The sequence below is a fragment of the Kogia breviceps genome, chromosome 7, assembly GCF_026419965.1.
Source record: "Kogia breviceps isolate mKogBre1 chromosome 7, mKogBre1 haplotype 1, whole genome shotgun sequence".
NCBI classification, from domain to species: domain Eukaryota; kingdom Metazoa; phylum Chordata; class Mammalia; order Artiodactyla; family Physeteridae; genus Kogia; species Kogia breviceps.
The window spans coordinates 117,218,453-117,246,052 of NC_081316.1; the positions used below are offsets into that span (position 1 = coordinate 117,218,453).

At 57.6% G+C, this 27,600-nt stretch overlaps 1 protein-coding gene across 1 annotated transcript; it reads left to right on the forward strand.

Moving 5' to 3' along the window:
* Positions 1–1,804: 1,804 nt before the first annotated feature.
* ADAMTS15 (ADAM metallopeptidase with thrombospondin type 1 motif 15) lies at positions 1,805–26,587 on the forward strand. The gene is made up of 8 exons (XM_059069754.2): positions 1,805–3,159; positions 12,592–12,724; positions 13,458–13,625; positions 13,803–14,086; positions 19,359–19,536; positions 21,211–21,392; positions 21,495–21,670; positions 23,175–26,587. Exons 1-8 carry the CDS (start codon positions 2,203–2,205, stop codon positions 23,947–23,949), a joined length of 2,853 nt encoding a protein of 950 aa, XP_058925737.1. The 5' UTR covers positions 1,805–2,202; the 3' UTR covers positions 23,950–26,587.
* The last annotated feature ends 1,013 nt before the right edge of the window (positions 26,588–27,600 follow it).

Sequence of the window (27,600 nt, forward strand, 5' to 3'; positions counted from 1 at the left end):
CTTCCTCTCTTGGGCTTGCCGTCGTGAGTGACATGCCATGGCCCCTACCAAACTCCATGGATCACAGTGAAAGTAACCTTGTAACTCACCATTAAAGCTGCTGGGTGCAGGAAAACAATTGCTTGCCCTAAATAAGTGACTTACGATCGGGCTTGGTTGTCTGAGTTTCTCTTTAATTATAGGCCCTCTTTAAACACGCAAACACAGAAGGCCTTTGGAAACGTGGTGAACTCTCTCTCTCTCACAGTCCTCCGTGGGCACACCCTCTCGCTCTCATTTACAGAGCATAGACACCATCTCTTACTCATTCACAGAGTGAATCTCAGCCCCGTGCATCTCGGTTGAAGAGGGGTCCCGGGAGACTCGCAGCATCCGAGCCCTCTTCCTGTTCCAAGGCCCCAGGGGGCTCTTGCAGATGGGATCCTTTATGGGGAGAAGATAGTGGGCAGAAAGCGCTCTCCGCCGCGGACCAGTCCCAGCTTTCTCTTCCCTTCAGCAACAGAGTTGTTTACTCGCCAGCAGCCACGTGCCTGAGAAAATTCCCAACTTCTTCCGAACACCCCCTTCTCATGCTTCACGGTGTCACATACCTTCCTGCCCCTTCCTCTTGGGAACTCAACCCAGAGCCCTTTGGTTCTGGGAAGACGTTCTCGGTATCGGGAGAGACTGGGAAAGGCTTCCTTCCTCTACTTGACCTCCTTCCTGGTCAGAAGAAAAGACGCGGATTTTATGGCGGGCTGGGGAGGACCTCGGGGCCCAGAGCCTGAAACCGGGCCCCTCAGCCTCCCCGCACAGTCCCGCCCACACACCCTCAGCGTCGCACTCCAGGGTCCTACGTCTACTTGGTCAAGGATCAGATGAGAGGAAGTCAGGGAGGAAATACTTTTTCTTGATGGTTTTCCCACCGTCCACCAGTGCCTCAGCCCCTCGGGGCGGGAAGAGCACCTCTTACTCTGCCTCCCCCCCTGCACGGGCGCGCTGGTCAGTGCTGAACACGGAGGCTCCCCTCCCTCCCTTAAGCCCTGAGTGGCAGCGTCTGCCCATTTGGGTGGTGTAAACGGCCCACAGGACCTGGTCCGAGCGCCCGTCGTGACACCCCAGCCTGGGGCCGTGCGGAATGGCGCACCCCTCTGCTCTGCGGCCCCGGGGGCTGGGGGCTGTCCTGGAGGGTTGGTGGCCCCCGAGGCTCGAGAGCACAGATAACTCTGCACAAATAATTAGGAAGTGATGGGGCTTGTTATTAAACATAATTGATAAGTTCACATAATTAAAATGTTAGGAATGACTGTTCTTGAAAATTAACCGTCAGCATCAATCCAGCCAGCACACCACCGCCCCCATGGCAGACTGTGGACCTGGGCGGCCCTGGCTTCCAGAAGGTCCCTCCATGTGCCCGGGAGTGTGCACATTTACAGGGGGCAATTCTTGGTTCTGGGACTTTTAGGGGACACTCGGATGAGGAAACAGCAGGGATGCTGCAACGGTAGAGGGATGAGGGGGTCAGGGGCGGGTCTTCACGTCCAACTCCTGACCCCGGCTGCCCTGAGATCGAAGCTAAGACCCAGAGAGCGGCCGGATGGTGGGTCCGGACTGATGTGTCGGACGCTGGGACTTGGCGTGAGGGCAGGACGCGAATCCAGACTCCGGAGCTGGTTTCTCCGGCCAGCCCACGCCTCCTGCCCCAGCTCAACGCCACTCCCTCCCCGCCAAGTGGCTCTCCGCTCGGGAGGCGGGGCCGAGTTCTTCGGTGGCCCCAGGAGGCTGCAAGCTTTGGGAGGCTGGGAGGGGAGGGAGGGGAGGGAGGGAGGGCGCTGACTGGGCAGTCCAAAGAGGAGGGGGCCTTTAATAGGCTCGCCCAGCGCCTGGCTTGCGGCGCTGCGAGCGGAGCGGCTGCGGTTCGGAGGAGCGGCCGACACCTCCCTCTAGTTCTCGGCTGCAAATCTTCGTCCTTGCACTTGACAGCGATTGTACTTAAGCTCCCAGGGCGCGCTTTGCTTGGAAAGGCACAGGTAGGAGGCGCGAACTGCCCGGTGCACGCTCGCTGCTCTGCGAGGAGTCTCCCTCCCCGGGGCTCTCCTTTCTGGGAGCTGCGGGCGGTCCCAGGCGTCGGTGGTTCCGGTGTACGGGCTGCGAGGAGACAGTGCCGGCGGCCGGGGAGCCGCCGAGCCCTTCCCAGAGCGCTGCTGTGCGCTGCCCGGCGCCATGCTTCTGCTGGGCATCTTAACGCTGGCTCTCGCCGGGGCACCCGCTGGCGGCTCAGAGCCAGAGCGAGAGGTGGTGGTCCCCATCCGAGTGGACCCGGACATCAACGGCCGCCACTACGACTGGCGGGGTCCCCAGGACTCCGGGGATCAGAGACTCATTTTTCAGATCACAGCATTTCAGGAGGACTTTTACCTACACCTGACGCCGGATGCCCAGTTCCTGGCGCCCGCCTTCGCCACTGAGCATCTGGGCGTCCCCCTCCAGGGACTCATCGGCAGCTCTCCGGACTTGCGACGCTGCTTCTACTCTGGGGACGTGAATGCCGAGCCAGACTCGTTCGCCGCCCTGAGCCTGTGCGGGGGGCTACGCGGAGCCTTTGGCTACCGAGGCGCCGAGTACGTCATTAGCCCGCTGCCCAACGCCAGGGCTCCAGCGGCGCAGCTCAACAGCCAGGGCGCACACCTCCTGCAGCGCCGGGGCACCCCCGGAGGGCCTCCCGCAGATCCCAAGTCTCGCTGCGGGGTGGCCTCAGGCTGGAACCCCTCCATCCTGCGGGCCCTGGACCCTTACAAGCCTCAGCGGATCGGCTTAGGGGAGGGTCGCAGCCCGCGCAGGTCCGGGCGCGCCAAGCGCTTCGTGTCTATCCCGCGGTACGTGGAGACGCTGGTGGTGGCGGACGAGTCGATGGTGAAGTTCCACGGCGCGGACTTGGAGCATTATCTGCTGACGCTGCTGGCCACGGCGGCGCGACTCTACCGCCATCCCAGCATCCTCAACCCCATCAACATCGTCGTGGTCAAGGTGCTGCTTCTCGGAGACCGCGACACGGGGCCCAAGGTCACGGGCAACGCGGCCTTGACGCTGCGCAACTTCTGCGCGTGGCAGAAGAAGTTGAACAAAGTGAGTGACAAGCACCCTGAGTACTGGGACACCGCCATCCTCTTCACCCGGCAGGTGAGTTGATTTGTCACCTCTTTGGACCCAGAGAGCCCCCATTTTGGGCGGGGGGGGGTCGCTGCCCTTAACTCTCTAAATGCCCTCTGCGGCGCGCAGTCACGTCCATCCCCCACCCCCGAGCTGAAATCTCGTCGATCTCTTCCGGCTGCCACTCTGGACCCTCCGGGGAGAGCCGGCTCCTAGGCTCGGTGGAGCTCCGGCTCTTGTGCATCCGGATGCACGTGGGCGCTCAGAGGAACGCCTGCTCCTTCGGAAGGTGTAGGCCCGGCGCGGCCAATGAGCGCCTCCGGGATGCCGCGCCGAGGGGCCGGAACCCAGGAAGTTGCCGCCCCGGAGCCGCAGTTTGTCTCCAAGGCAGATAGGAGGCGCTCTGAGGATGGCGTTGGCGAGGTCCGCCCCTACTGTAAGGGGGCATCTAAGTCCTTTCGGAAATATCCTTCCGAGGCTTCTTTTTTTCTGCTTGTGGAAATGGAAGTTGAGCGCCTGCTGCTTTTCTCGTGGGTAACGTGTCGTTATCCTCTATCCGTCCTGGGCCCGGGAAAGCTGGATTGGGATAGAGGGGCTCGTTTGGGATTTTTCGTGGGTTGCAGTGAAAGGACAGACTCAAGTACAGGCAGCATTTCCGTCTTCCCTGCTGCTTCTCTTACGCCCGTCTGTGCTGGGCCTGTCTCCTCTTTGAGGAGCTTCTGGTCCATTCAGAGCAGGCAAACAGTTTGAGGCTTGGAGTTTCAAGTGGAGCTTCACTTAGAGCTGAGTTGACAACATCTCGTTCACTTTTCCCGTATCCCTGTTGGTGGAGTTGACCCTGTGCCCTGATGGAGGCTCTGGGCAGAGCAGGCAGGGCTGCTCATGACCCAGACTCACCGACGCTCCTGTGACGGTGCTTGACTACAGGGCCCCAGCTTCTGGCCCTGGCAGTGCGGAAGTGGAGTGAGCTCAGGGCAGAGCATCTGGAGATCCCAGCTGCAGGGTTGGAAAGATAACTGAGTCCTGGGATTAGAAAGACACATCAAAAAAAGCAGATCAGAAAAGCAGCTCTGCCTTTTGCTATGGATCTATTGAAAATTTAGATTCATAGAGGTTGCAGTGACTGGGTGCTGTGTTTTTGGATTCTTGAAATTTCTCAGATACAGGAGACTGGGAGGGAAGCGAGCATCCACGTGACCTGCTGCTTCCTCTGACTTGGGGGGCTGTGGTTTGAATCTGTGCCAGGCTCTTGTTTTGTTGACATCATCATAACCACGGGCTTCTGGAGGTGGCAAGGAGTCCTTGGGTACCTGTGTTGCCCTGACTCTCCACTGTATCCAGACGGACTGGCGCGCATGGGGCTGGAACAGGAGCTGACGACTTCCACGCTAACCCATTTGGCACAGCTGGTCCCTTCCTGGAACTAAACTTCCTCCTTTCCCAGCCATCTCCTCCCACCACCTGGTTCCTCTGGGGAGGCCTTTGGCCCGAGTCCGTTTCCTTGCACTCATTCTTCCAACTGAGGTCTGTGGAGCCGTCACTGCCCAGCCCCTACGAGCAGTGCCTGAGTCAGGGGGGGAGCTGCAGAGGAGGTGGCTTCAACCTCTGCACACAGCCCAACTCGGCAGTCAGATGGCTGGGGAAAAAGCGAAGGCCAAGAACAGGATCTCTTAATGGGCAAAGCAGCTGTTGCCCCATCTGCTACCTGGGATGCCCTGTGGAGGCCATTCACGGGTCTGGAGGAACAGACCTCCGTCTCTACTGCCTGGCGGTGAGGCTGACTTTTGGAACCAGCCCTAGGAAGAGCACTCCTGCTGGGAATATGGGCCATGCCGTCGGAAGGACCCGCCTTTTGAAGAAGAAGCAATCAAACAGCGTGACAGCTTCTGTTTGTCAGCCGTGTGTGCTAGACCTCCCCTAGGGGGCTACGTTGACCATGCATAATGGGTACAAGATGTCTGACCACTTGGGTCGGAAGCAGGGATGTGCACGGTGTGACTCTTAGAAGCTGTCTTTCCCTTAGGCGTGGAGAGGGCCAAGCCAGAGAGTGGGGAGGCTGCGTCGGCAGGCCCATCACGCGGGTATGTGCTTCGTGCTTCAGAACAGACGTCTCTTCTCCACCTCCTGGCCAGTACAGACTTCAGGGCCTGCCGCATTCCCAGAGTCTCAGGAACGGCTCATTCCTGAGCTCCTTGGGGAAGGTACAGTATGAGATGAGAACACCAGGGCGCAGCTGCTCTTTCTAGACGGAGGCCGACGTGGTCTCCAGGAACCTGGAGCCTCCTCTCTGCTCCAACGCAAGAGGGACTTTTGTCTTACTTTGTAAGGGTGGGGAGTAATCCTTTAAATCAGATGTGTGAGCTTCTCTGCTTAAACCGTATTTATTGGAATAGTGGTGTAATCAATGCTTTTTCAAACTAAAATTTGAAAAGAATATATATATAATTTGTTTGGATAAGACGTCTTTTAGAAAGGTGCTTATTTTGTAAAGGACCTTTTGTTTCTAAAGGACCTTGAACTGAAGGACATCGTTTTTGTTTTTGTTGTTGTTGTTGTTAATATTTATTTATTTATTTGGCTGCGCCGGGTCTTAGCTGCAGCACGTGGAATCTTCGTTGCTGTGTCTGGGATCTGTAGTTGCGGCATGTGGACTCTTAGTTGTGGCATGCGGGATCTAGTTCCCTGACCAGGAATCGAACCGGGGCCGCCTGCATTGGGAGTGTGGAGTCTCAACCACTGGACCTCCAGGGAAGTCCCTTTAGAGTCACCTTTTTCTTGGTTGCCCCAGAGAAATTGGAAAAATGGCGACCACCTCTTTCTGATTGCACTCTGGTTGTGTTTCTCACGGGGAGGAAGCACTTAGGAAGGGGTCAGGCTTGGCTGGACAGTACTTCCTCCTGTGAGGAAGAGGTGAGAGCAGCTCCAGGGAGCTCCTGGTGCCGGGGTGCCCAGCAGAGAGCAGGAGGAGGGCAGGCCCGGCAGGCGTGGAGTTCCCCTCCGATGTCTCAGAGCTGCAGCTGTGGGAACAAGCCCGGGCCAGGCTGTGGGCAGCCTGCTGTCCCCTTGGCAGGCAGATGGAGGGCTGTGACGTATTGAAATCAAAACACTAGGAAGATGAGACCCAGGGAGGATCCTTTACTGTCCACAAAGGAGAAACAATGGATCCTACAGCAAGGATTTTGACAATTTGAGGAGTTTCCTTAAAGGTCCGGAATAAGTCCATTCCCGCAGGAAGAGTGCATGTTGGATTCTGCAAAGCAATCAGCCTCCAGCTCATAACAGCAGGGTGAGGTCACATAGGACTGGAACCAGGATCTGTGGAGAATGAGAGCCAGCCATTCTGTGTGGACATTTATTTCTGAGAGGAGGAGTTTCTATGGCTTCTGCTGTGCTGGGCAGTGGTCCAGTGGGACCCCACTTCTCCGGGTCTTCTCTCTCTTTAGGTCTAGGGCCTCTGCTGTTTGGGCAACTGTGGTCCAATGGCTTCCATTCATTTATCCATACATTCTCGTAACACTTATTGAGCATCTATTATTTCTGGTACTGTACTGGGCTGTGGAGCTACAGATACTCCTAAGATGTGGCCCCTGGCCTCCAGGAATTCACTGTGTGTCAGGGACCCCAACAAGGAGACAACCCATTACAATGCGGTGTAAGTAAGTGCCCTGGCGAAGGCTCGGACCCTGTCTTCTGGAAGCCCGGGGGGGCGGGTCATTCTCTTTAACACTGGAGTCTGGAAGCTGAGGACAAGGGACAAACACATGCTGGACCGAAGGAAAGGCAAGAAGGAAGGAGGTGGTGGTGATGGGACAGGAAGCTTGGTTTCTATCTTGCAGGAGGCCCTTCCTTCAGGCCACCTTCTGGTTTGCTATTTGTGACATTTCTTCCATGGGACTGGCTGTTTTTTAGGATTCATAGTTTGTGGGGTTTTTGTTTTGTTTTGTTTTGTTTTTGTGGTACGCGGGCCTCTCACCGTTGTGGCCTCTCCCGTTGCGGAGCACAGGCTCCGGACGCGCAGGCCCAGCGGCCGTGGCTCACGGGCCCAGCCGCTCCGCGGCACGTGGGATCCTCCCGGACCGGGGCACGAACCCGCGTCCCCCGCATCGGCAGGCGGACTCTCAACCACTGCGCCACCGGGGAAGCCCTATTTCTGTTTTTGTAAATAAGTTCATTTGTATCATTCTGTTACATTCCACATATAAGTGATATAATGTGATATTTGTCTTTCTCTGTCTGGCTTACTTCACTTAGTATGATAATCTCTAGATCCATTTACATTGCTGCACATGGTATGATTTCATTCTTTTTTATGGCTGAGTAATATACCATTGTATTAATATACCACATCTTCTTTATCCATTCATCTGTCGATAGACATTTAGGTTGCTTCCGGGTCTTGGCTATTGTAAACAGTGTTGCTATAACATTGGGGCACATGTAGCTTTTCGAATTAGAGTTTTTGTCTTTTGTGAGAAGCTTTTTTCGAGTCAGGTCTTGGAGGAAGATGTTAGCAGAGAGAGAGAGACAGCTGTAGATTTGGCATTTAATAGTTTGTAAATCTTTACCACTAAACGGAAACTCAACCCCACTCTTTCTGGGAGGGGGGAGGAGGAGAGATGATTCTCCCTGGCCTGGAGGCTGAAAGTTCTTCTGCCCCATTTCTTACTTACAGCAAATAAGCAAGCCGGGAGTGATGGGGGAGGGTGGGGAGGAAGTTTGGAGGGAGGAATGTGCCCTGGAATCTTTTCTTTCTGTTTTTAAACTCCGGTTAGTCAGGAAGGCCAGCGAGGTCGGTCCCGGTCCCTCGGTAGGTCCTTCCCTTCCCCTGCCTTTCAACGTCTCTGTAAATGTTGGCCTCGCATGGGGCCCTCACGCTCACCTTGCTGTGACACCTTGCCCGGGTCGCAGGGCGCAGTGGAAAGAACACAGGTGTGGAGTCGGGCAGAGCTGAGTTGGGATCCTGGCACTTGCACTTTTAGCAATGACAGTGAGTGAATCAGCTGTTTGAACTACTCTCCCCTCATCTGTAAAACAAGGATAATGAAGATGACAAGGGTACCCGACTGGCGGGGCTGTTGAGGGGACAAGGTACCGAGTGTTCCAGAATTGGTGCCCAGTTATGGCAGCTGAAACCATCGCTGCCTTAGTGTTGCTCAGTATATTTGCTGTTTGTCCAGTCATTACCGATGGGTCCCTGGCCAGAGCTCAGGTTTGAGACGGCCCTGCTTCAAAGCATTCTGCCCCATATGCCCCTGCAGGGACGCCCAACACTTCCTATTTGTGGGGAAACTCTGGGCTCCACAGTTGCCAGCCCCACTGATCTTCCGGGCAGGACCTCTCTACATCTTTGTAGCCCCTCCGATGGGCCCGTGCATGTCGCCATTGTTCCGTGTGTTCGCAGGAGGGAGGTGCTGACGCGCTGAAAGGACCACAGAGCTCTGAGCGCTCAGGTAGCTTCACCTCCCTTCCTGGGGACTGTCCATCCAACTTTTGAGGCTGCAGCGTTGGGAGAGGGAGACTCGGGCTCTTTGGCATTTCATCTTGGCTCTTTGCCATCCGGCTTTGCCCAGGAGGAGCCGGCAGATGGTGACGGCAGGGCTGGGGTCAGTGTGTCTGTGCAGGTGTGGGGCTGGGAGTCTGGCACAGACCCCGTTTCCAGAGCACTCGTGGCCTTTAATCCTGCCTTCCCCTCTCCCCGGGCCTCTCCGGCCTCTCCGGCCTCTCCCCACCCGTGGCCCGCCTGTGCTCTGGGGACAGGGGGTCCAGAATGCACGACCTTACCCTCTTGAGGACCCCCCCCCCAGCCCCTTCGTTCTTTGGGAGCACGTGCCCTGGAAGTAGCATGCAAGGGTGGGGAGGGCCCAGCTCTGCTGAGGCGCTGCCTGGGTTCAGCCCTCCCTCGGCCCCACCCTCCTAGTCTAACCTGGGCTTGGCCGTTTGACCCTGGGCTGGTCACGCATCTTCTCTGGGTCTCATCTGTAGAACGTGGCCTGGTAATGGCATCTCCTTCATAAAGCTGCTGTGCGGATTCTGTAAGCGAGCAGGGAAAGCGCTCAGAATAGCGCCTGTGGCATGAAGGCCAGCTACTGCGGGACGTGGTGCGCACCTTTCCGTGAAGTGACGGCTTCTGGAGAAAGTTGTTTGCTCTTCCCGCAGTGAGGTTGCTCTGCTTCCTCAATGATGTGATTCTTGTTTGGTTTCGTCCACCTCTTGCTGGGATACCACTCTGTATATCTTGAGGTGTTGATATCCCAGTGGAACAGAATCTGCTGATAGAAGCTGCCTGGGTGAGCTAACCTCTTCTTCCAGGCGTCCTGAGTCACACTGCCCAGGCACTGAACTGCTAGATTTTTTTTCTTCTAGCAAAGCCACGCCCTCCCATCCTTGGAGATTACAAACAGAAGTGGATTCTGAGTTGGGTGAAGAAATCCAGTGACGCCTGAGAGATTCAGCTAGGTAACAAGCTTTGCGGCAATGTTAATACCAGTGCCAGGGCGGTTTCACCAGCGATTAGGATACCCTATCTCGTGTGGTGCCATCCAGACCAAAGGCCACTACTGGCCTGGTGTCAAAAGGCATGGATGCGGACCCCGTTCTTTACGTCATAGTGGCATGGCCTTGGGGGAGTGATCTTAGCGCTCGGAGCCTCAGTTTCCTCACCTGCAGAATGAGGGGGCGGCTCTGAAGTTCTGTGAGTAGAATTCTTGGAAGCTGTGATGTGGCCGTGAACATGAGTGCTGGCTCGCACGCGTAGGACTTCAGTGTGAGCAGGAAGTTGGCTCCATCAGAACGTGTATCTTCTGCCACGTTAAAAAAATGAATGTGCTTGATTTTGGTGGGTCTCCCTCTCTTCCTACCGTTGAAAACACGAGCATCTCAGCGGATGGCGGTGGAAGTGGGAGGGGGTGGAAGGAAGGCCGTGAGGAAGGCAGCTGCCAGGGAGGTGTGGTGTGTGTGTAGCTCACAGTCTCGGTAAACACGGGATGGGCCGCTGCGAGGTGTTATCCTTATTTACTGATTTGTTTCCAAAATCTGGCTCTAGTCCTAAATTATTTTTATAACAAGAGACAATTAGAAAAGAATAATCCAGGAGGATTAAGTCCATGGCCAAGATGATTCTTGGGTCATTTGGAAAGGCAGTTGCCACAAGAAGTGGCAAATCACCTGCAATAGTGAGGGGCGGCGCTGGGCGGTGCCTACACCCTCCAGGTGGAAGGAACCAGAACCGTTTCAGTTTCTGGAGTCAAGTGCCTGAGCTGAAGAGGTTAAGGCAGCTTGAGTGCATCTGAGTTAGTTCTGGAAGGGTGGAGACACACAGGGCCACAAACGAGGCACCATGGGACCCTGCACAGCCACCTGTGGGAGTTCAAAGCGCGGAGGCCCAGCGAGGCTCCATCTGAGTCCTGACTCGGGGCAAAGGGCCAGGCAGAGGGCCAGGCAGCACCTCTGACCCCAAGCAGCTGGCCTTCCCACAGCGATGGGCTGGGGACTGCGGGACAGCTGCTGTCAGCTGCGCCAGACCCTCAGGCAGTTCGCCGGCTCTTGCCTTGCTCTTGTCGTTTGATCCAGGGAAACTGGGATTTCTTGACGGAAAGAACAGGTTGCTCCTGGCCACGAAGGGCCTGCAGCTGCATGTCTGCTTCAGAGAGAATCCACACTCCCCGAGAGCAAGGCGGCTTTTGGCTTTCAGGACCTCCTGACCACAGAGGCAGGCCGCCCCGCGGCCTCCAGACTCTGGCCCGAGCTCTCACTCTGCTCTAGCCTTTTCCGCTGAGCAGGGCAGGGGATGGGCCTCTGAATCTCCCATGTGGGTGACTTCACGTTTCTGTGACTCGGTTTTATCTCTCTGGCCGGAATCTCTGTGAACTCATGAGCAGGTGTGACTGTCACCTGAGCGTGAGAAGCCAAGTCTGACTGCTCAGGTGATAAACTTCTGAGCGCTGCGGATTACATTTTGCTGATTTTCTGTACTGTGACCGCGTTTCCTCCTATGCTCCCTGGCCTCCCTCACACACTCTGGCTGCCCACCTTCTCCCCATGTCAGCACACGTGCACACACGCACACGCACACACGCACACGCACACGCTCACACGCGCGCGCAGGCACACGTACACCCCTAGGGAGACGCACAGCTGAGGACAGCTCTCTGTGCCTGTTGTGTGAGCCCCTGGGCTCCCGGGGGAAACACCCGCAGCGCGTGGTCTCAGGAGACGCTGAGTAAACAGCCGCGAGGAGGCGGACAGAGGGTGACTGTCCAGGCCTCAGACCCTGGCTGGGACTTGAGCTTCTCCGAGCTTCGGGGGAGTCTGAAGAGGTGTCTGTGGAGGGTGAGGGTGGCAGTCGTTTCTCTCGTGGATGCTGGAGGATTGGCGAGCAGTATGTGTGTCAGGTGCAGGCCCGGAGTCAGCGTTTACTCCGTCCCCGCCGCGATGAGCCGCGATCACGAGCCACGGCCTCCACCGCCGACAAATGGCTCTAATGATACCTCTGCCTCCTAGGACTGTGGTGGGGGTTACGCGAGGTGCTGCACGCCAGCTTCGTGTAAACCGTCAAATGCCCTCCACGTTAGAGGCAGGGATGTGATGTAGAGAGTGCCCGTGTCACCCGTTCAAAGTCTCTTCCCAGGAGGAGCCGAATGTGTACAGGTGTCTCATCCTATTTCCAACTCCGGGCTCCGAAGGCACCTGGATGCGTTGCTGGCCCGTAACGCTCCTGAGCCCTGCGAGCTGTGTCCCCAGGAGACCCTTCCACATCCATGAAGTGTATTCCGTCCGGGCTGCCAGAGGCTCCGGCCCTGCTGCAGGCTGCTTCAGTACCGAAAGAGGGACCGTCCTGCTTAGGTCACGACTCATGTCATGTATCTTCTCTGGAGCGGCCGTGGAGCCCGTGGTCCCCCAGGCCTCTGTGGCCAGCGGAGGAGCTGGGTCTGCATCCGGGCTCGTCTCTGCCTTGTCTGCCTACTCCCAGCCCGCGGAAGCTGGGCCTTGGGCGGGGCAGGCCCTTGGCCCGTGACCCTCTGGCTGAGAGTCTGAGCTTAATTCGTGGTGGTCCAAAGGCAGCCCCTCATCAAAGATCGAGGCTCCCAGAGGCGACCCTGGCTGGGGTGGTGCTGGCCTCCACCCCCTCCTGCCCAGTTAGCCACAACCGGAACCTCACCCGTCTGGGGAGTCGCTGTTTTCGGGGCTGGAAGGCTGTGTCTATAGAAAGCAACGGTCCTTTCAGTGTAATCCTGTACCTCCTAATTTCCTCCCAGGGCCTCCCTGGGTAGGATTCGGGTCGCATCTTCTCAGCGAGCCACCGAGCTTCCTCCTGAGGCTTTTTCCCTGTGTGCATTCCATGAATGACAGCCCTGCAGCTCCCTGGGCAAAGGGCCTGGCTGGGAAGTGCCCCTCCTTCCCATCTGGTCCTTCTGTTACGTCTCTAACTTCTGGCCGCCTTCTGCTTCTCCCCGACCTGGGCAGGACCTGTGCGGGGCCACCACCTGTGACACGCTGGGCATGGCCGACGTGGGCACCATGTGCGACCCCAAGAGAAGCTGCTCTGTGATCGAGGACGACGGGCTTCCCTCGGCCTTCACCACCGCCCACGAGCTGGGTGAGGCTGGGGGCTCTTGGGGGAGGGAGGAGAGTGCCCTTCTGGCTTTGCACTGGGTGTTCTGGGCAGGGGTAGACATCTATCTTTGCCCCCTTGGGCTCCTTCCTTAGGGTCAGAGTCGCCCTTGGTGATGGCTCACTTTCCCGATCGCCCCAGCCCAGGTGGCCGGTGACACTGTCTGTGTCGGTCAGCGGTCAGAGTGTCTCATCAACTAGGGGCCAAGGGGAGAGTACGTGCCCTACCCCGCTGTCCTCACTGAGCCCACAGCCGATGCGCAGGGCAGGACCTGTGAGATCATGCTCTCTCTCTCTCTCTGTTTTTTTAATATAACAGCAATAAAACCCCAACGTGATTTGTTTTAAAAAAATATTTATTTGGTTGCGCCGGGCCTTCGTTGTGTCAGATGGCTTCCTTAGTCGCGGCTCGTGGGCTCCTTAGTTGTAGCACGCAGGCTCCTTAGGTGCGGCACGTACGTGGGATCTTAGTTCCCTGACCAGGGAATGAACCTGCGCCCCCCGCGTTGGGAGCGTGGAGTCTTATCCACTGCACCACCAGGCAAGTCCCCAGGAACGTTGATCTTGAGGACACTTGCAAAGCAATCTACCGTGAGGCAGATACGACCCGCCTGAAAGCTGTAGACCCAGGTCCTCTAGCTCCCGCCCCCCACCCGCCCCTCGGGCTGCTCCAGGCTCGCCCACGTGCCGCCCTCTGAGGCCTCTCGCCTCCCCCGCAGGCCACGTGTTCAACATGCCCCACGACAACGTGAAGGTGTGCGAGGAGGTGTTCGGGAAGCTCCGGGGCAACCACATGATGTCCCCGACGCTCATCCAGATCGACCGCGCCAACCCCTGGTCGGCCTGCAGCGCCGCCATTGTCACCGACTTCCTGGACAGCGGGCACGGTAAGCGGGGCCCCGGGGAGGCGGGCTCGGCCCTGTCCCGTCTGTGCCCCGTGACCCACAGCGTCTGATGGGGCCCATTCCGTTCCCCTGGCTTCATCCCTGCTCCCGTCGAGACCCTGCGCCGGCCATGGCCACCTTTCTGGCTCGCCCCTGATGAGCGCCCTCGGCCCCCTGCAGGCGACTGCCTTCTGGACGAGCCCAGCAAGCCCGTGTCCCTGCCCGAGGACCTGCCGGGTGCCAGCTACCCGCTGAGCCAGCAGTGCGAGCTGGCCTTCGGCATGGGCTCCAAGCCCTGCCCCTACATGCAGCGCTGCAGCAAGCTGTGGTGCACGGGCAAGGCCAAGGGCCAGACGCTGTGCCAGACCCGCCACTTCCCCTGGGCCGACGGCACCAGCTGCGGGGACGGCAGCTTCTGCCTCAAGGGGGCCTGTGTGGAGAGACGCAGCCTCAGCAAGCACAGGGTGAGTGGGCCGGGGGGCGGGGGGTGGACTCCGGGGACCTGCCCTGGGGACCAGCCCCAGCACACACTGCTGTGTGGCCGTAACTGTATCTCACTGCTGCTCTGTACCTCGATTGCCCTGGCTGTGGTCCTGGCCCCTTCTTTTTTTTTTTTTTCTTTTGCGGCACGCGGGCCTCTCACTGCTGTGGTCTCTCCCGTTGCGGAGCGCAGGCTCCGGACGCGCAGGCCCAGCGGCCGTGGCTCCCGGGCCCAGCCGCTCCGCGGCACGTGGGATCTTCCCGGACCGGGGCACGAACCCGCGTCCCCCGCATTGGCAGGCGGACTCCCAACCACTGCGCCACCAGGGAAGCCCCTGGCCCCTTCTTGACTCCAAAACTGGAGAGAAAAGATGAGGCTGGTCAGAGAAACTGGTGAGGCCGTAGGCAAGTGGGGTGCTTTCCCAGAGGCAGCGGGCCCGGCCCTGAGCTGCACCCTGGGAGGAGCTCTGGAGCCCAACGCCTGGAGCCCGGACTGGCTCACTGCCTGCTCCTTCCTTTCTGCCCTCAGCGGGTGTTTCATGGCCAGGGAGCCGTGGGCTCAAGATGAGCCGGGCTCAGAACCCTCTTTGTTACACCCCGAACCAAGCTTCAGTTTCTGTTGTGATTGGTCGTTTTTGAAGTTGAAACATAAATGAACAAAAGTTATTTTTTCCCGATAAATAGGAATAGCAACCAAACCGGAACAAATTCAGAATCCAAATATTCTCTGAATATAATAAAAACTTTATTTTCTCCAGATCTTGGTTTGGGATAGCAAAGGGATTTGTGCTTTTCCACCAAAAGGAATAAGAAAGAGGCCCATCTTCTCCCTTGATCCTGGCAGGGATTGTCCAGCCCTCTCCCGCCCCTGCCTTGGCCACGGGAGGGCTTGCCTTGGGGTTTTATGTACTCAGAGGCCATGGATCAATAATAAAAAAGCATTCGCCAAGCACTTTATCCATTGCCCTGAGATGGGAACAGTACAGAATTATGTAGAATCTTCTGCGTTCTGGGAATATACGTTTACTTAAAGCTTCATTCATTTATCAGGCAACAACCCACTCTATTCGGGGATCTGGGTAAAGTACTGTGGTGGTCAGAAAAACGAATGAAACATGGGCCATGTCAGAGAGGGCTCCCAGTCTAGTGGGGAAGCTAGAAACGTAACTGTAATCCAAGGCGCGGAGGGGTGTGTGCTGTGTGTTGAGACAGAGTGCGAGAATGTGCCACGAAGAACAGGGAGGAGAGATTAATGATGATTAGAAGGGCCTGAATAAGCCTTGATGAGGAGGTGGGATTTGAAGAGAGCCTCAAGGGATGAGTAGGGTCTCAACAGGCGGAGCTGGAGCAGAGTCTGGGAGGTGGGCTGAGCTGGAGGCTTGCGTGGGTGAGCGCTCCTTTGGGGGCATCTTTGGGGGGTGGTTTGCTACTAGCCCGTAGTTGCCTTGACCACCGGCCTGATGCATTGAGGCTGGAAGGTCCTGAGGACAGGCCAGTCACTGCCAGTTCCTTCTCTTGGGAAGATGAGTCGGAGGATAAAGAGATTGGTCAGGGGGATACTGGATACAGGAAATGGGATGGGAGAAGCTCTCTGGACCTCTCAATCCATCAGGGGCCAAATCCACTCTATCCTCAACCTTCTCTCTGAGAGAACTGTCCCTCCTCCACCCTGGCCCTTTAGGGAGGACACTGCCTTCATCAGCCAAGGTCAAAGCACAAAGCTTGTCCTACTAATCACCCCAGAGATCTCATTTTAGGGGTCCCACTCTGTCCACTGAAGCCCTATTTTCCCAGCTCACTCCCTCCAGTTTTGGGACTCCAGCAATTCTTCAGTCCCGTCTGACCTACAGTCCCTTGATCCGACATCTTTCCATCATCCCTCAGGCTTCTCAGGCCCTCACCAGCCTCTTACTGAGCTGAGACACAGTGGTCCATTGTTGGAACCACTCCTGCACGTACACACGCCTCTGCCCCCGTCCCCATTCGTCGTGCTCACTGGGCTAAGCCACCACCCTGGTGGCGTCCGGCTCCCTCACCTTCTCAGTGGTGCCAGTGCAGGTGAACATGGCCGGAGAAGCACACGCAGTCCTGCTCGCTGGCCTCAGCTTGAATCAGTGACCTGGACACTGTGGTAGGCCTGTCCTGCCGCCCAGGGGTCCACATCACGTTTTATTTCCCGAGTTCTCACTCTCCCAACCACCTAAGCTGTTACTTCACACCCTCACCTCTCTCTTCCATGACCAGCTCTTTCTTCCTCATTTTTGCACTTTTGCCAGTGACCTTTCTTCCTCTTTCCCTAAGAAAAACGAAGCATTTAAGCTATCAGACGTGAGCTCCCACCAGCTCCCAGCACCACCTCTACCGTCGGACCTGCTTCTGCGCCCATGGCGCTGCCTTTCCTCCTGCACGGTGGACGAGCTGCCCACACGCTCACCTGAGGCCAGGCTTTGTGCTTCGCGCTGCGATGCCCTCCTCTCCCGTCTCTTCAAGGAAAGCACCCTGTCAATCCCCCCTCTCTCTCCTGCAGCATCGGATCGTCCCCTCTGTTGAGTCGGATCGTTCCTATCAGGATGCGCGCTTGCTGTAGTTTCATCCACCTCAGACTAAACTCACGGTCCTTCCTGTTCTCGTGTATCACAGTCTCTCTCCTCGACTCCCTTTTACAGCAAAGTTCCTTGGAAGAGTTGTATGAACCGGCTCTCACCAAAGCCTGTCTTGCCCCACTTTTCTCTGGAGCCCGTTCCAAACAGGCTTTCAGTCCTCCTGTTTCTCTGAAATAACTCTTCTTAAGGTCACCAACGACCTGCACGTTGCTGCTCGGTGGTTCCTGCCTGACCTGCGAGCAGCATTTGACCCGGCCATGGCTCTCTGCCCTGAGGACGCAGCCTCACCCGCGCCTGGGTTTCCCTCCTCCCCGCCTCCCCGCCGGCTGCCCCTCCCCCACACTCGTGTTTCCCAGCGTTGGGGTGGGTGCTGCGGAGCTCGGTCCTCGCCCCCGGCAAGATCCACGCCATCCTCTGAGGTGGTGCCTCTAGCTCGCTGGCTGTAGACACCATTCACACTTACATGTTGAAGACCCCCAAGTTTGCTGCCCGGGCCTCTCTCTCCTGGACACCGCCTGTCTCCCTGGATCTCCATCTCCCCATCTGGATAACTGATGACCGCCCTAAATACGACCTCTGTAAAATGCAGCTCCTCGTCACCACCCCGAACCTGCTCTGGCGTCTTCCAGGTGCTCAGGCCAACGCCTGTTTGCCCCAGACTCGTGTCCAGCAGTCCCTGTGGACTGTCTTCGAAATCGATGCAGAGCCTAACCATTTCTCACCATCTCCTCTGCTGTCACCCCCTCCACGCCACCGCCCCCTGCCCCGTGGATTATCACCCCTGCTCCTGACCTTACTCCTTACACACGGTTCCCTCCAGAGCAGACAGAAGAATCCTTTGAAATGCAAGCCAGGTCCTGCCACTTCTCTGCGCGGACCTTTCAGGGATTTCCCTCCTCGCTCTCTTTAACCCCATCTGACACTATCTGCACAGCCTTATTTTTTATTTTTTTTTTTTTTTTAAATTTTTGTGGTACGTGGGCCTCTCACTGTTGTGGCCTCTCCCGTTGCAGAGCGCAGGCTCCGGACGCGCAGGCTCAGCGGCCACGGCTCACGGGCCCAGCCGCTCCGCGGCACGTGGGATCTTCCCGGACCGGGGCACGAACCCGCGTCCCCTGCATCGGCAGGCGGACTCTCAACCACTGCGCCACCAGGGAAGCCCTGCACAGCCTTATTTTTATGGTCTGTCTTCCCTGCTGGGATGCAATTGCTTCAGAGGCAGGGGTTTGCTGCACATGGTGCCAGGCTTGTGGTAGGAATTCAACAAATGTCTGGCGAATGAGTGACTGAATGACACATGGCAGGAGTGTTTCCTGTAGGAATGGGTAGGAAGAAGGATGCCAGGTAAAAAAAAAAAAAAAAGCATAGCATCGTCTCAGAAGCCACGGGAGCAAAGTTAAATATTGAAGATTGGGGACCGTGGGCCTGGGCGTGGACTCTTTCATTCTCTAGGGGGGTCACTGCTGACCTTCGAGAGGGGTCACTGCTGACCTTTGAGAGAGCAGCTCCCGTGACAGAGCCCGTACTGCAAGGCACAGAGGAGGGAGCAGGTAGAAAGAGCAGGTTGGCTGACTCTCTGAGGAAGGGAAGGCATGAATGAGGTGGGCTGTGGTTTGAGGAGAAAGCAGGGTTCAGGGAAAGTGTCCTTCCTCAGGATGAAACTCTGAGTATCTACCTAAGTTAAGGTATCTGTCTTACCTGCAGCCAGTTCCTGACTGGCTCCGTGCAGGTTCGCGCCTTTGGGTGACCTGTGACTGCCTCTCCGCCAGCCTCGTACACCTGGGCCCTGTTGCCCAACTCGTGTGTATTCAGGGCTGAGAACTGGCTTTACTGTCATCCTAAGAAAAACAGAATGAAGACTATAAATTTTCTCTCCCTTCTCCACCCTCTTGAAAAGTAAAACAACACTGCATAATTCACCCCAAAGCCAAACAGAGTTTCAGCGTTGCTCAATAGCCTCCTATCTTTATCTCCTCTTAGCACAAACATTACATCTGCTTGTAGTGAAACTTTCTCAAACTTAACCCCGGATTGAGGTGAAGACCGGTCTGGTTTGGTGAAAAGTCTGAATTATGGAAACCTTACAAGTAAAAATACTCAGATGTCTATGGCGACACGGTATACTGGCCATCCTTTAGACTCAGAGACTTTTGTAAGGACACTAGCGACACAGAAAGAGAAACCCCGAGCTCCCTCGCGGTGGTAAGCGCGGAGCTAGGAAATTTCATACACGCTGCATCATTTAAATCTTCCATCTGACCTCACACCCGAGGTCGATGTGCTGGCCCCATTTTTGCACCCGAAGCACCTGAAACTTAAGGAAGTTTCTCTGCTTGCTCAAGACCACCCATGTGGCGAGGGCAGAGGCCCGGGTGGAACTTGCCTGCCTGACTCCACAGCCCGGAGCCCTGTCCTGCGCGCGGCCTCGTGTGTAACTGGGGGCAGTGGGCATTCGCTGATTAACGGGCTGAAGTGTCGTGTGCGTCCCAGGCACAGGAGCATTTCCTGCTCATTTTCTCCCTCGTGGCACAAAGTGGGTTTCGTTCCGGTGGGATGGCACGGCGGAGGCTGTCCCCGAGGGGCTCCTGGGCAGGCTCAGCGTGTGGGTGAGGTGCCCCGACCCCTCAGGGACATAACAGACCCTTCCTCACAGGTGGACGGCTCCTGGGCCAAGTGGGAGCCCTACGGGCCCTGCTCGCGCACCTGCGGCGGGGGCGTGCAGCTGGCGCGGAGGCAGTGCAGCAGCCCCGCCCCCGCCAATGGCGGCAAGTACTGCGAGGGAGTGAGGGTCAAGTACCGCTCCTGCAGCCTGGAGTCCTGCCCCAGCTCAGGTGAGTGGGGGCAGCCGCGGCCGGGCTGCGGGGGTGGGCGGGAGGCCACAGAGCTCCTGCAGTCGAGATTCTCACTCCCGGGGCACAGTCCGGACGTGCAGAAACCTTGGAATCATTTCTTGGCCTAGCCACCTTTGCCGGGGCTGTTTTCCTCTGATGCTGAGGCTGGGAGTCTAGATGGCCCAAGGAGACAGGATACCAGAACCTTCTTGGTTAAGGATAGACAAGCCCATCTTCATAAGCAGAAGTTTGTTTTTTTTTTTTAAATAGGATAGCTTTTAATTTGTTTTCTGAGAATAATCCTTTGCAATTACAATAGCAGAATGGAAATAATATGGTTTAGAAAAAAAGGAACTGTTACATATCCCTTGTTTGACTTTCCTACAGACCACGATCAGCTGTCTGTAATTTGCTGGGATAAAAGTAAATTACATCTTTTCCACATTCTCAGTTTCTTGCTATTTTTAATGAGATTGGGATAGGTACAGACCAGTTTCAAACTCAAGACACCCTTCTTACTTGTATACAAGCAGGAATTCTTTCCTTCTTTCCTCCCTCCCTCCCTCCTTTCCTTCTTTTTTTCTTTCTGGTTGCGTTGGGTCCTCATTGCTGCGTGCGGGCTTTCTCTAGTTGCACCGAGTGGGGGCTGCTCTTTGTTCCAGTGTGTGGGCTTCTCACTGCAGTGGCTTCTCTTGTTGCAGACTCTAGGCCCGCAGGCTTCAGTAGTTGTGGCACGCAGGCTCAGCAGTTGTGGCTCGCAGGCTCTAGAGCGCAGGCTCAGTAGTCGTGGCGCACAGGCTTAGTTGCTCTGCGGCATGTGGGATCTTCCTGGACTAGGGCTCAAACCCGTGTTCCCCGCATTGGCAGGAGGATTCTTAACCACTGCGCCACCAGGGAAGTCCAAGCAGGAATTCTTTATCTAAGCCTCATGAACTTGGGTGGGAGGAAAATGACATCTCTATATTTACTAACTTTTTAATCTAAAATTTAGTATTTCCTTCAGTTAGAAATTTAGTAGTTTTTACTAACCTTTCCACCCAAAATTTAGTATTTCTCTTAATTAGGCAACAAACTACAATGCTAGTCACAGTACCTGTGGCTCTGCCACTAGAAGTCATGGGTATTTTCACATGTTGCATATTTTCAGTTGTTGCAGATTCCTTAAAATGGCATCTGTGCTCATCACTACCTCACAATTACAGCGGGTTTTAGACTCATTATTGGATCCTGTTATTTAATGGGTTAGCAAGGAAGCATATAAATCACAAATACGTTTCAAAATATATTGATAGTTGTATATAAATATAATTGGTGTTCTCTGTAATCTCTCTATGTTATGCATTTAAGAACGTTCTGAAAGCAGTTTCAATAGACTGCTGAGGGTTCTACTTAGGATTCCGGTTCAAGGGAACTTAAGGCCAGAGCGCTGGGAGAGGCGGTACACTGCCTGCGGGAGGCATTACCCTCTGTATCCTGCATCCTTTGGGCCCCGCCTGCCTTGGTCCTCTGAGGTGGGGTGGCTTCAGTGATGAGGGCCACCTGGCCGAGGGTGAAGAGGAGCTGTTTAGAGCCGGGGGAGGCTGAGCACCCCCGCGGGGGGGGGGGCGTCTCTCCTTTGCCCCCCTCCCCGACTGCCCCTCCCTTTAGCTTCCGGCATGCACCCCCCCTCCCCAGCCTCTGGCAAGAGTTTCCGGGAGGAGCAGTGCGAGGCCTTCAACGGCTACAATCGCAGCACGAACCGGCTCAGCCTGGCCGTGGCCTGGGTGCCCAAGTACTCGGGCGTCTCCCCACGGGACAAGTGCAAGCTCATCTGCCGAGCCAACGGCACCGGTTACTTCTACGTGCTGGCACCGAAGGTGGGTGAGCCTGGGCGGGAGGCCGGGGCAGGGGCAAGGTCTTGGGGGAGCATCGGGCTGAGCCGCCTCCGCTCCTCTTCTCCCCATCCTGGGCCACTGCAGGTGGTGGACGGCACACTGTGTACCCCTGACTCCACCTCGGTCTGCGTCCAAGGCAAGTGCATCAAGGCTGGCTGCGACGGGAACCTGGGCTCCAAGAAGAAGTTCGACAAATGTGGGGTGTGCGGGGGAGACAATAAGAGCTGTAAGAAGGTGTCAGGACTCTTCACCAAGCCCATGTGAGTTCTGGGCCCTGGAGGGTTGGGGGGGGGGGAGGAGGGCGGTTCCACAGGAATTGCCCCCAGGCGTCGGAAGCTCGGGTCAGATGGAGTAAATGTCAAATCCTGGCCAGTACCCTTGCTTCAGAGGCCACGCACGCTCGGCTACAAGGATGATGTCTGTTCATTCATTCACCCGACAAAGACGAAGGCTTGACGAGGATGCCACTTAGCTGGAGATGATAGTCAGGCATTTGGCAGTGTTGTTAGGGTCTGTGTAGAATTCTAGAGTGAGACTGACCTGTGTTCAAGTCCCAGGTCCCCATTTTCTGGATGAAGCTGGGCAAGTGACACAATCTCTAGAATTCTAGATTTCCCCACTTGTAAAGTGAGTACGATGCTAATATATTTCGTGTCCTGCTGTCGTGAGGATCAGGGAGTTCATTCAAGTAACATGCTTAGCATGGTACCTGCTGCGTAATAAATGCTCACTAAATGTTCATGATGATGTTGATGAAACGCACCTGGGGACAGATGTGACAGCCTCCCCCTTTTCTGAGCCTGAGGCCCTGGCCTTGGGGACAGGAGTAAGCCGAGAATGGCACGAAACTGCAGGGAGACGGCGGAGTGAACGCCGGGGACTGAGGGGCCCCCTCGTGGGGGATGGGTGCCCAGATCAGCTGAAGAAATGTCTCTGCTGAGCCTGGGCTCCTGCCTTTCCGAGGTCCAGCACGTTGCCTTTATTTTCAGGGGGATGTTCTCCTTGCAAAGTCCGGACCCAAGCTCTGGAAGAAGCGGGGGCAGGCAGAGTCCCTGCTCTCTCAGTTGAGGGGTGTGCTTGGCTCTGAGGACTTGGGGGTCCAGGTGCTGGTGGCCGTAAGGCGTCGATGGCTGTCCAGGAGCCTCGCCTGCCCCCCGGACACAGTGCCCTCTGCCGAGCCCTGGGTGCAACCTCTCTGGGCACTCGGGTGCTGCAGGCTGTCTCTCAGGGGCCTGCAGGGGAGACCGGGCTGGGAATTAAAGGTAGATCCCCGGGCTCTCTTCACAGGCTAAATGGCAGGTGTCCCTTTCATAGACTAGTGGAGTGGGAAGGAGCTGAGACATCATCTGTTTTAACCTGCTCATTGCGTAGATGAGGCCCCTGGAGCCCAGAGAGAGGCTGATTTGCTTGAAGCCACCAGGGAGCCGGCTCCGGAGCCAAGGCTTGGTGTAGGTCCCTGACTGCAGGGTGTGTACCTCCCTGCATCAGCCCCAGCCCCGGCCCCTCCCGTCCTCCTCCCCCTTCCTCTCCGCTCCCTCTGGAGGCGATAGGTGCAGCCAGCGTATCCGGGGGGCTGGCCGATGTGCCGCCGACAGCCTCCCCACCTCTGGGTGCGTGTGACCCATGGGCTGGGCCAGGCCCTGTACTCTGCCACCTGCGTGACCTGCCCGGGGTTTGGGAAGGGGAAGCCGTCTCGGCGGCGTCGGAGGGCAGCGAGGGCCTCCTGCAGGCGGCGGTCTAACGCTTCCTCTTCTGCCGCCGCAGGCACGGCTACAATTTCGTGGTCGCCATCCCGGCGGGCGCCTCCAGCATCGACATCCGCCAGCGCGGCTACAAAGGGCTGATCGGAGACGACAACTACCTGGCCCTGAAGAACAGCCAAGGGCAGTACCTGCTCAACGGCCACTTCGTGGTGTCGGCCGTGGGGCGGGACCTGGTCGTGAAAGGCAGCCTGCTGCGCTACAGCGGCACGGGGACCGCGGTGGAGAGCCTGCAGGCCTCGCGGCCCATCCTGGAGCCCCTGACCGTGGAGGTGCTCTCCGTGGGGAAGATGACGCCGCCCCGGGTCCGCTACTCCTTCTACCTGCCCAAGGAGCCCCGGGAGGACCGGGCCTCGCCGCCCACGGACCCCCGGGCCCCGTCCGTGCTCCACAACAGCGTCCTCAGCCTCTCCAATCAGGTGGAGCAACCGGACGCCCGGGCCCCCGCGCGCTGGGTGGCGGGCAGCTGGGGGCCGTGCTCGGCCAGCTGCGGGGGCGGCCTGCAGCGGCGGCCCGTGGACTGTCGCGGGCCCCCCGGGCAGCGCGGGGCATCCGCCTGCGACGCCGCCCACCGGCCGGCGGACGCGCGCGCCTGTGGGGAGCCCTGCCCGGCCTGGGAGCTGGGCGCCTGGTCCCCCTGCTCCAAGAGCTGCGGCCGGGGCTTCAAGAGGCGCCCGCTCAAGTGCGTGGGCCACGGAGGGCGGCTGCTGGCCCGGGACCGGTGCAACCTGCGCCGGAAGCCCCAGGAGCTGGACTTCTGCGTCCTGAGGCCGTGCTGAGCGGAGCGCTCCGCCTCCTCACTCTCCAGCCCCTCGCGCTGCTGCCGCCGGGGCGGCCACGGGCAGAGGGCAGTGGCCGCGGCCCAAGCCACGAGGTCACCCACACCCAGGGACAAGGACCTGGGCGGGGAAGCTAAGCCACTAAGGCACAGTCTACCTCACGCCCGGCTCCTCCGGGGCCAGCCTCGGGGTGAGGCTGAGAGGTGCTTGGAGCTGGGCAGGAGGCACCGGGCCCAGTCTCCCAGGGACCTGGAGGGTGGGCGCCTCCCAGCAGGACTTCAGGGACCTTGGCCCCCGTCAGGGAGGCCGCAGGCTGCTGGAAGAGCCAAGGCCCGGCAGCTTGGCAACTTCAGGGGGCCCCAGGGCTCTGAGCCGTCTCTGAACAAGGCAGGATTTTATGGTGCTTTCAGCCACTTTCCTTTCTGACCGATGTGGACTGAACAGTGACAACTGGCTGGGGGTGGGCAGAGCTGAGGGGCAGGGGGCAGGTATAACTGGAGCCTGGGCCGCTCCGTTTGGGGTGAGGTGTGGGGGGGACAGTCCCCAGTTCCTCATCTCCCTTCCGCTCTCGGCCATCCCTTAAAGGGCCACCTCCTCTCCCCGTGTCGTCCAGTCTTCAGACTAGTGGGAGGGCTTCCGCGTAGGTGTCCTCCGAGGCCTTGCAGGTGGAGGTAGGCGGTCAGTAAGGAGACTGTTGTCTTCTTCAAGAGGGATCCGACCATCAGAAAAAAAGATGCTGGGGTGATGGCTTCTGTGCCCGAAGCAGGGAGTTTGAGGAGAGATCTAGAGGGTTCTGCTGTCACTGGGGCTGGGGCTGAGCTTTTCAGAATTGTCTCCCTAGGATGGGGAGGAGGGAGCCCCAGCTCTGACGGCTTCTTTCTCCAGGGAGCCAGATATAAATGAGGCTGTTACCTTAACCCGGCATTGCAGCAGTCCTGACCCCACTAGGGGGACGTGGGACATGCCCAGAAGGGCCAGGTGCTGCACAAACAAGTGAGCGCCATCCAGACAGCTGCATGCGGTCTGGCCTGGGGTCTGTCACGTGGCAGCACAGGCTGTAGTTTCTGCAGTTGGATCACGGGGTTCAGTGTTGGCTACCTCAGGCTCTGCTCTCTGGGGACCCACCCTTGTCCCTCCCTGGGGCAGTGGGGACCCTGGTGCTTCCAGCAGCCCCGGCTGTCATCCCCTGTAGACTGAGCTGCCCAGACACAGAGATGAGCCTGGGCGCATGCTTCCCGCTCCCCACGGCCCGGCCGCCCCCCGGGCCTCCAAATGAGATGACAGGGTCTCTCTCTTCAGGTGCCATGGGGACAGGTTTCAGGAGACACCAGGAATCACTTAGCTGACCCAGGGGCCCTTGGCAGCCACCAGTAGGAACTGCCGGAGACTTGTCTATCTCGGGGACACGGGAGCGGAGTGGAAACCGGATGTTTCCTACAGCTCCGAGGGGGACGATGTTTTGGAGTTAGGGATTCTTTGGCCAAGCAGGGTATTTCTTGAGGGTGCAGCTGCCCCAGCACGAAGACGGGAGATTCTGCTTTTGAGAGTAGGTAGTGAGTCCCGGACCTCGGTGAGGTGACAGCACGGCATCGTCTTCCCTGGGAAAGGCAGTCAGCCCTTTTATTTGGTTTCCCCTGAGGGTCAGAATCCACAAACCAGCCGACCAGCCAGGTGAGCCTGGGATGGTGTTCTCGGCCCAGTCTAATCCTGGTGGAGCCCTGAACAAGTCCCCGCAGGGGGCGGAGTGCGGGAGCATCTCGGAGGCTGGGCTGCAGCCACCCTTGAAGAAGGGAGCGAGGAGGAACCCCCCTCCCTGCCCGAGTGAGCACTGGGGCTGCAGGGCAGAGGTGGGCCCCCGCTAGCTGACGACAGCACCGCACCCTGTGCTTGGTGCAGGCCTCTCCTCGTTGAGGAGAGGGTGGTGCGGGGGCATGCGGAAGGGGCGGGGACCGGGTGGGTGGGAAGGGAGGTGCCGTCACTGGGGGCGCCTGGCCCCCAGGAGAGCGGCTTGACGGATCGTTTCCAGGAGGGACAATTAACCTCGTTCCTGACGTAAGCTGGGTCTCAGCGCTCTTTTCTGTCGTGATGTTTTCCTTTTACCTTTTTTTTTTTCCTTTTTAAAAGAAGTACGAGCAAGACGACTTGGGAGGTGTGTCTTGTCGGGGACCGTTTCACTAATCCAACCATACTCTCCAAGGCTGAGCAGAGACAAGCCTCAAGGCACAGGTTTCTGGTGATGGAGAAAAAGTTAAGGTGGTCTGTCATGTCTGTGGAAGAAGTCTTCCGAGGGGTGTGGACCAGTAAGGGTCTGGGCTCAGGAGCCCCTGCCTCCTTTGCCTGTTGTGTGCACTGATTGCAGGATCTCAACCTCGTGGGCCTGGCCATGCTGGAGCAGGGGCAGGGGAGCCGAGGACGGGAGGAGGGGCCCGAGTGCCCCCAGCCTGGGCACTGGCTCCCGGAGGCACTCGACACTGTCGTTTACCGAGAGCCCCCTTGTGTTTGGTTCTTTTGCGTTCCGTGTGTGTACTGCAGAAGGATGGAAGGACCTGGGTACTGGCTGGGCTCTGTATACTGTGTATACGTGGGAGCTGGCCGCTGCGGGGACGACGGCCTGCTCCCAATAAAGCTGTATTTAAGACCCGAGTCCCACCTCTGCGACTCCATCTCATCCACACACACCTTCCCCAGATCTACTGAGCACCCACCATCAGCCAGCCTGTGGGTCCCTGTCTCGCGGAGCGCCCGGGCTGACAAAGACACAGGGGGTGGTGACAGGTGTGGTGAGTGTGAAGAGGGGTCGGACTGGGGCTGAGAAGGAACACTTGGCTCTGGGGGTGTGGGGGGAGGGGCCCACCCTGCTGAGCGGCGGACGGGATCCAGGGGAGCGGCTGTGCAGGTGGCCTGTGGGGCAGCCTCTGGGGCTGGACCGAGGTCAGGGGGCCCAGCATGCTCCTGGGTACCTGACTTAGGAGGGATGCCAAGTTTTCAGAGGGAAGTTTCATTCTGTTTGGAGAATATTCCCTTCTCCCTTGTTTTGTTTCGGTCGGACCACATTAGCAGACATACGGGCTCGGCAGGGGCGTGACACATTATAAAGAACATCCAACGAAGAGTCCAGAGACTTGCCTTGGTCTCAGATCTGAGACTGTCCCTGGAATATCCCATTTCCTAATCTGCAAAGTGAGGAAGGTAGATTTCCTGTTCCCTTAGGGCGTTTCCAACATTCACAGTCTGGGTTTCTAGGCGGAGTTACGGTTTACACTTTGGTGGGTGATTATTTGCTTTCAATTTGGGATTCAGAGATGAGTGAGGGGTCTAAAGGGGGGGCTGGGACGAAGCTTTGGCACTTGATAGAAAGTCGTCGTGGAAGGAGTGGGGGGGCCAGAAGAGCCTGCATGACTCTCCGAGCTAGCTGGAGGCCTGGACGGGATCTGGAGGGGCTTAGGCTTGATGTCTAAGCTGGCAGTCAGCAACTGTCAGCTCTCTGTAAAATTACCCAAAACCTTGTCACATTTCTGGGGTTGTTATTTTTGGTATCCCTTCTGTTTTCCACTGTGGCAATTGCCAGCAAAAGCTTTGTGAGGAAAAGTTCCCATGGGTTGGTTTGGGGGTAAAGGAAAAACCGTTTCTCTGCCTACAACACTTTTGACA

What these genes read in the sequence shown, in the direction of transcription:
- ADAMTS15 (XM_059069754.2), top strand. Translation starts at nt 2,203, where the DNA reads ATGCTTCTGCTGGGCATCTTAACGCTGGCTCTCGCCGGGGCACCCGCT. An exon ending in CCATCCTCTTCACCCGGCAG is followed by an intron (nt 3,160 to 12,591) that starts GTGAGTTGATTT and finishes CGACCTGGGCAG; the next exon opens with GACCTGTGCGGGGCCACCAC. An exon ending in GCAGCCTCAGCAAGCACAGG is followed by an intron (nt 14,087 to 19,358) that starts GTGAGTGGGCCG and finishes CCTTCCTCACAG; the next exon opens with GTGGACGGCTCCTGGGCCAA.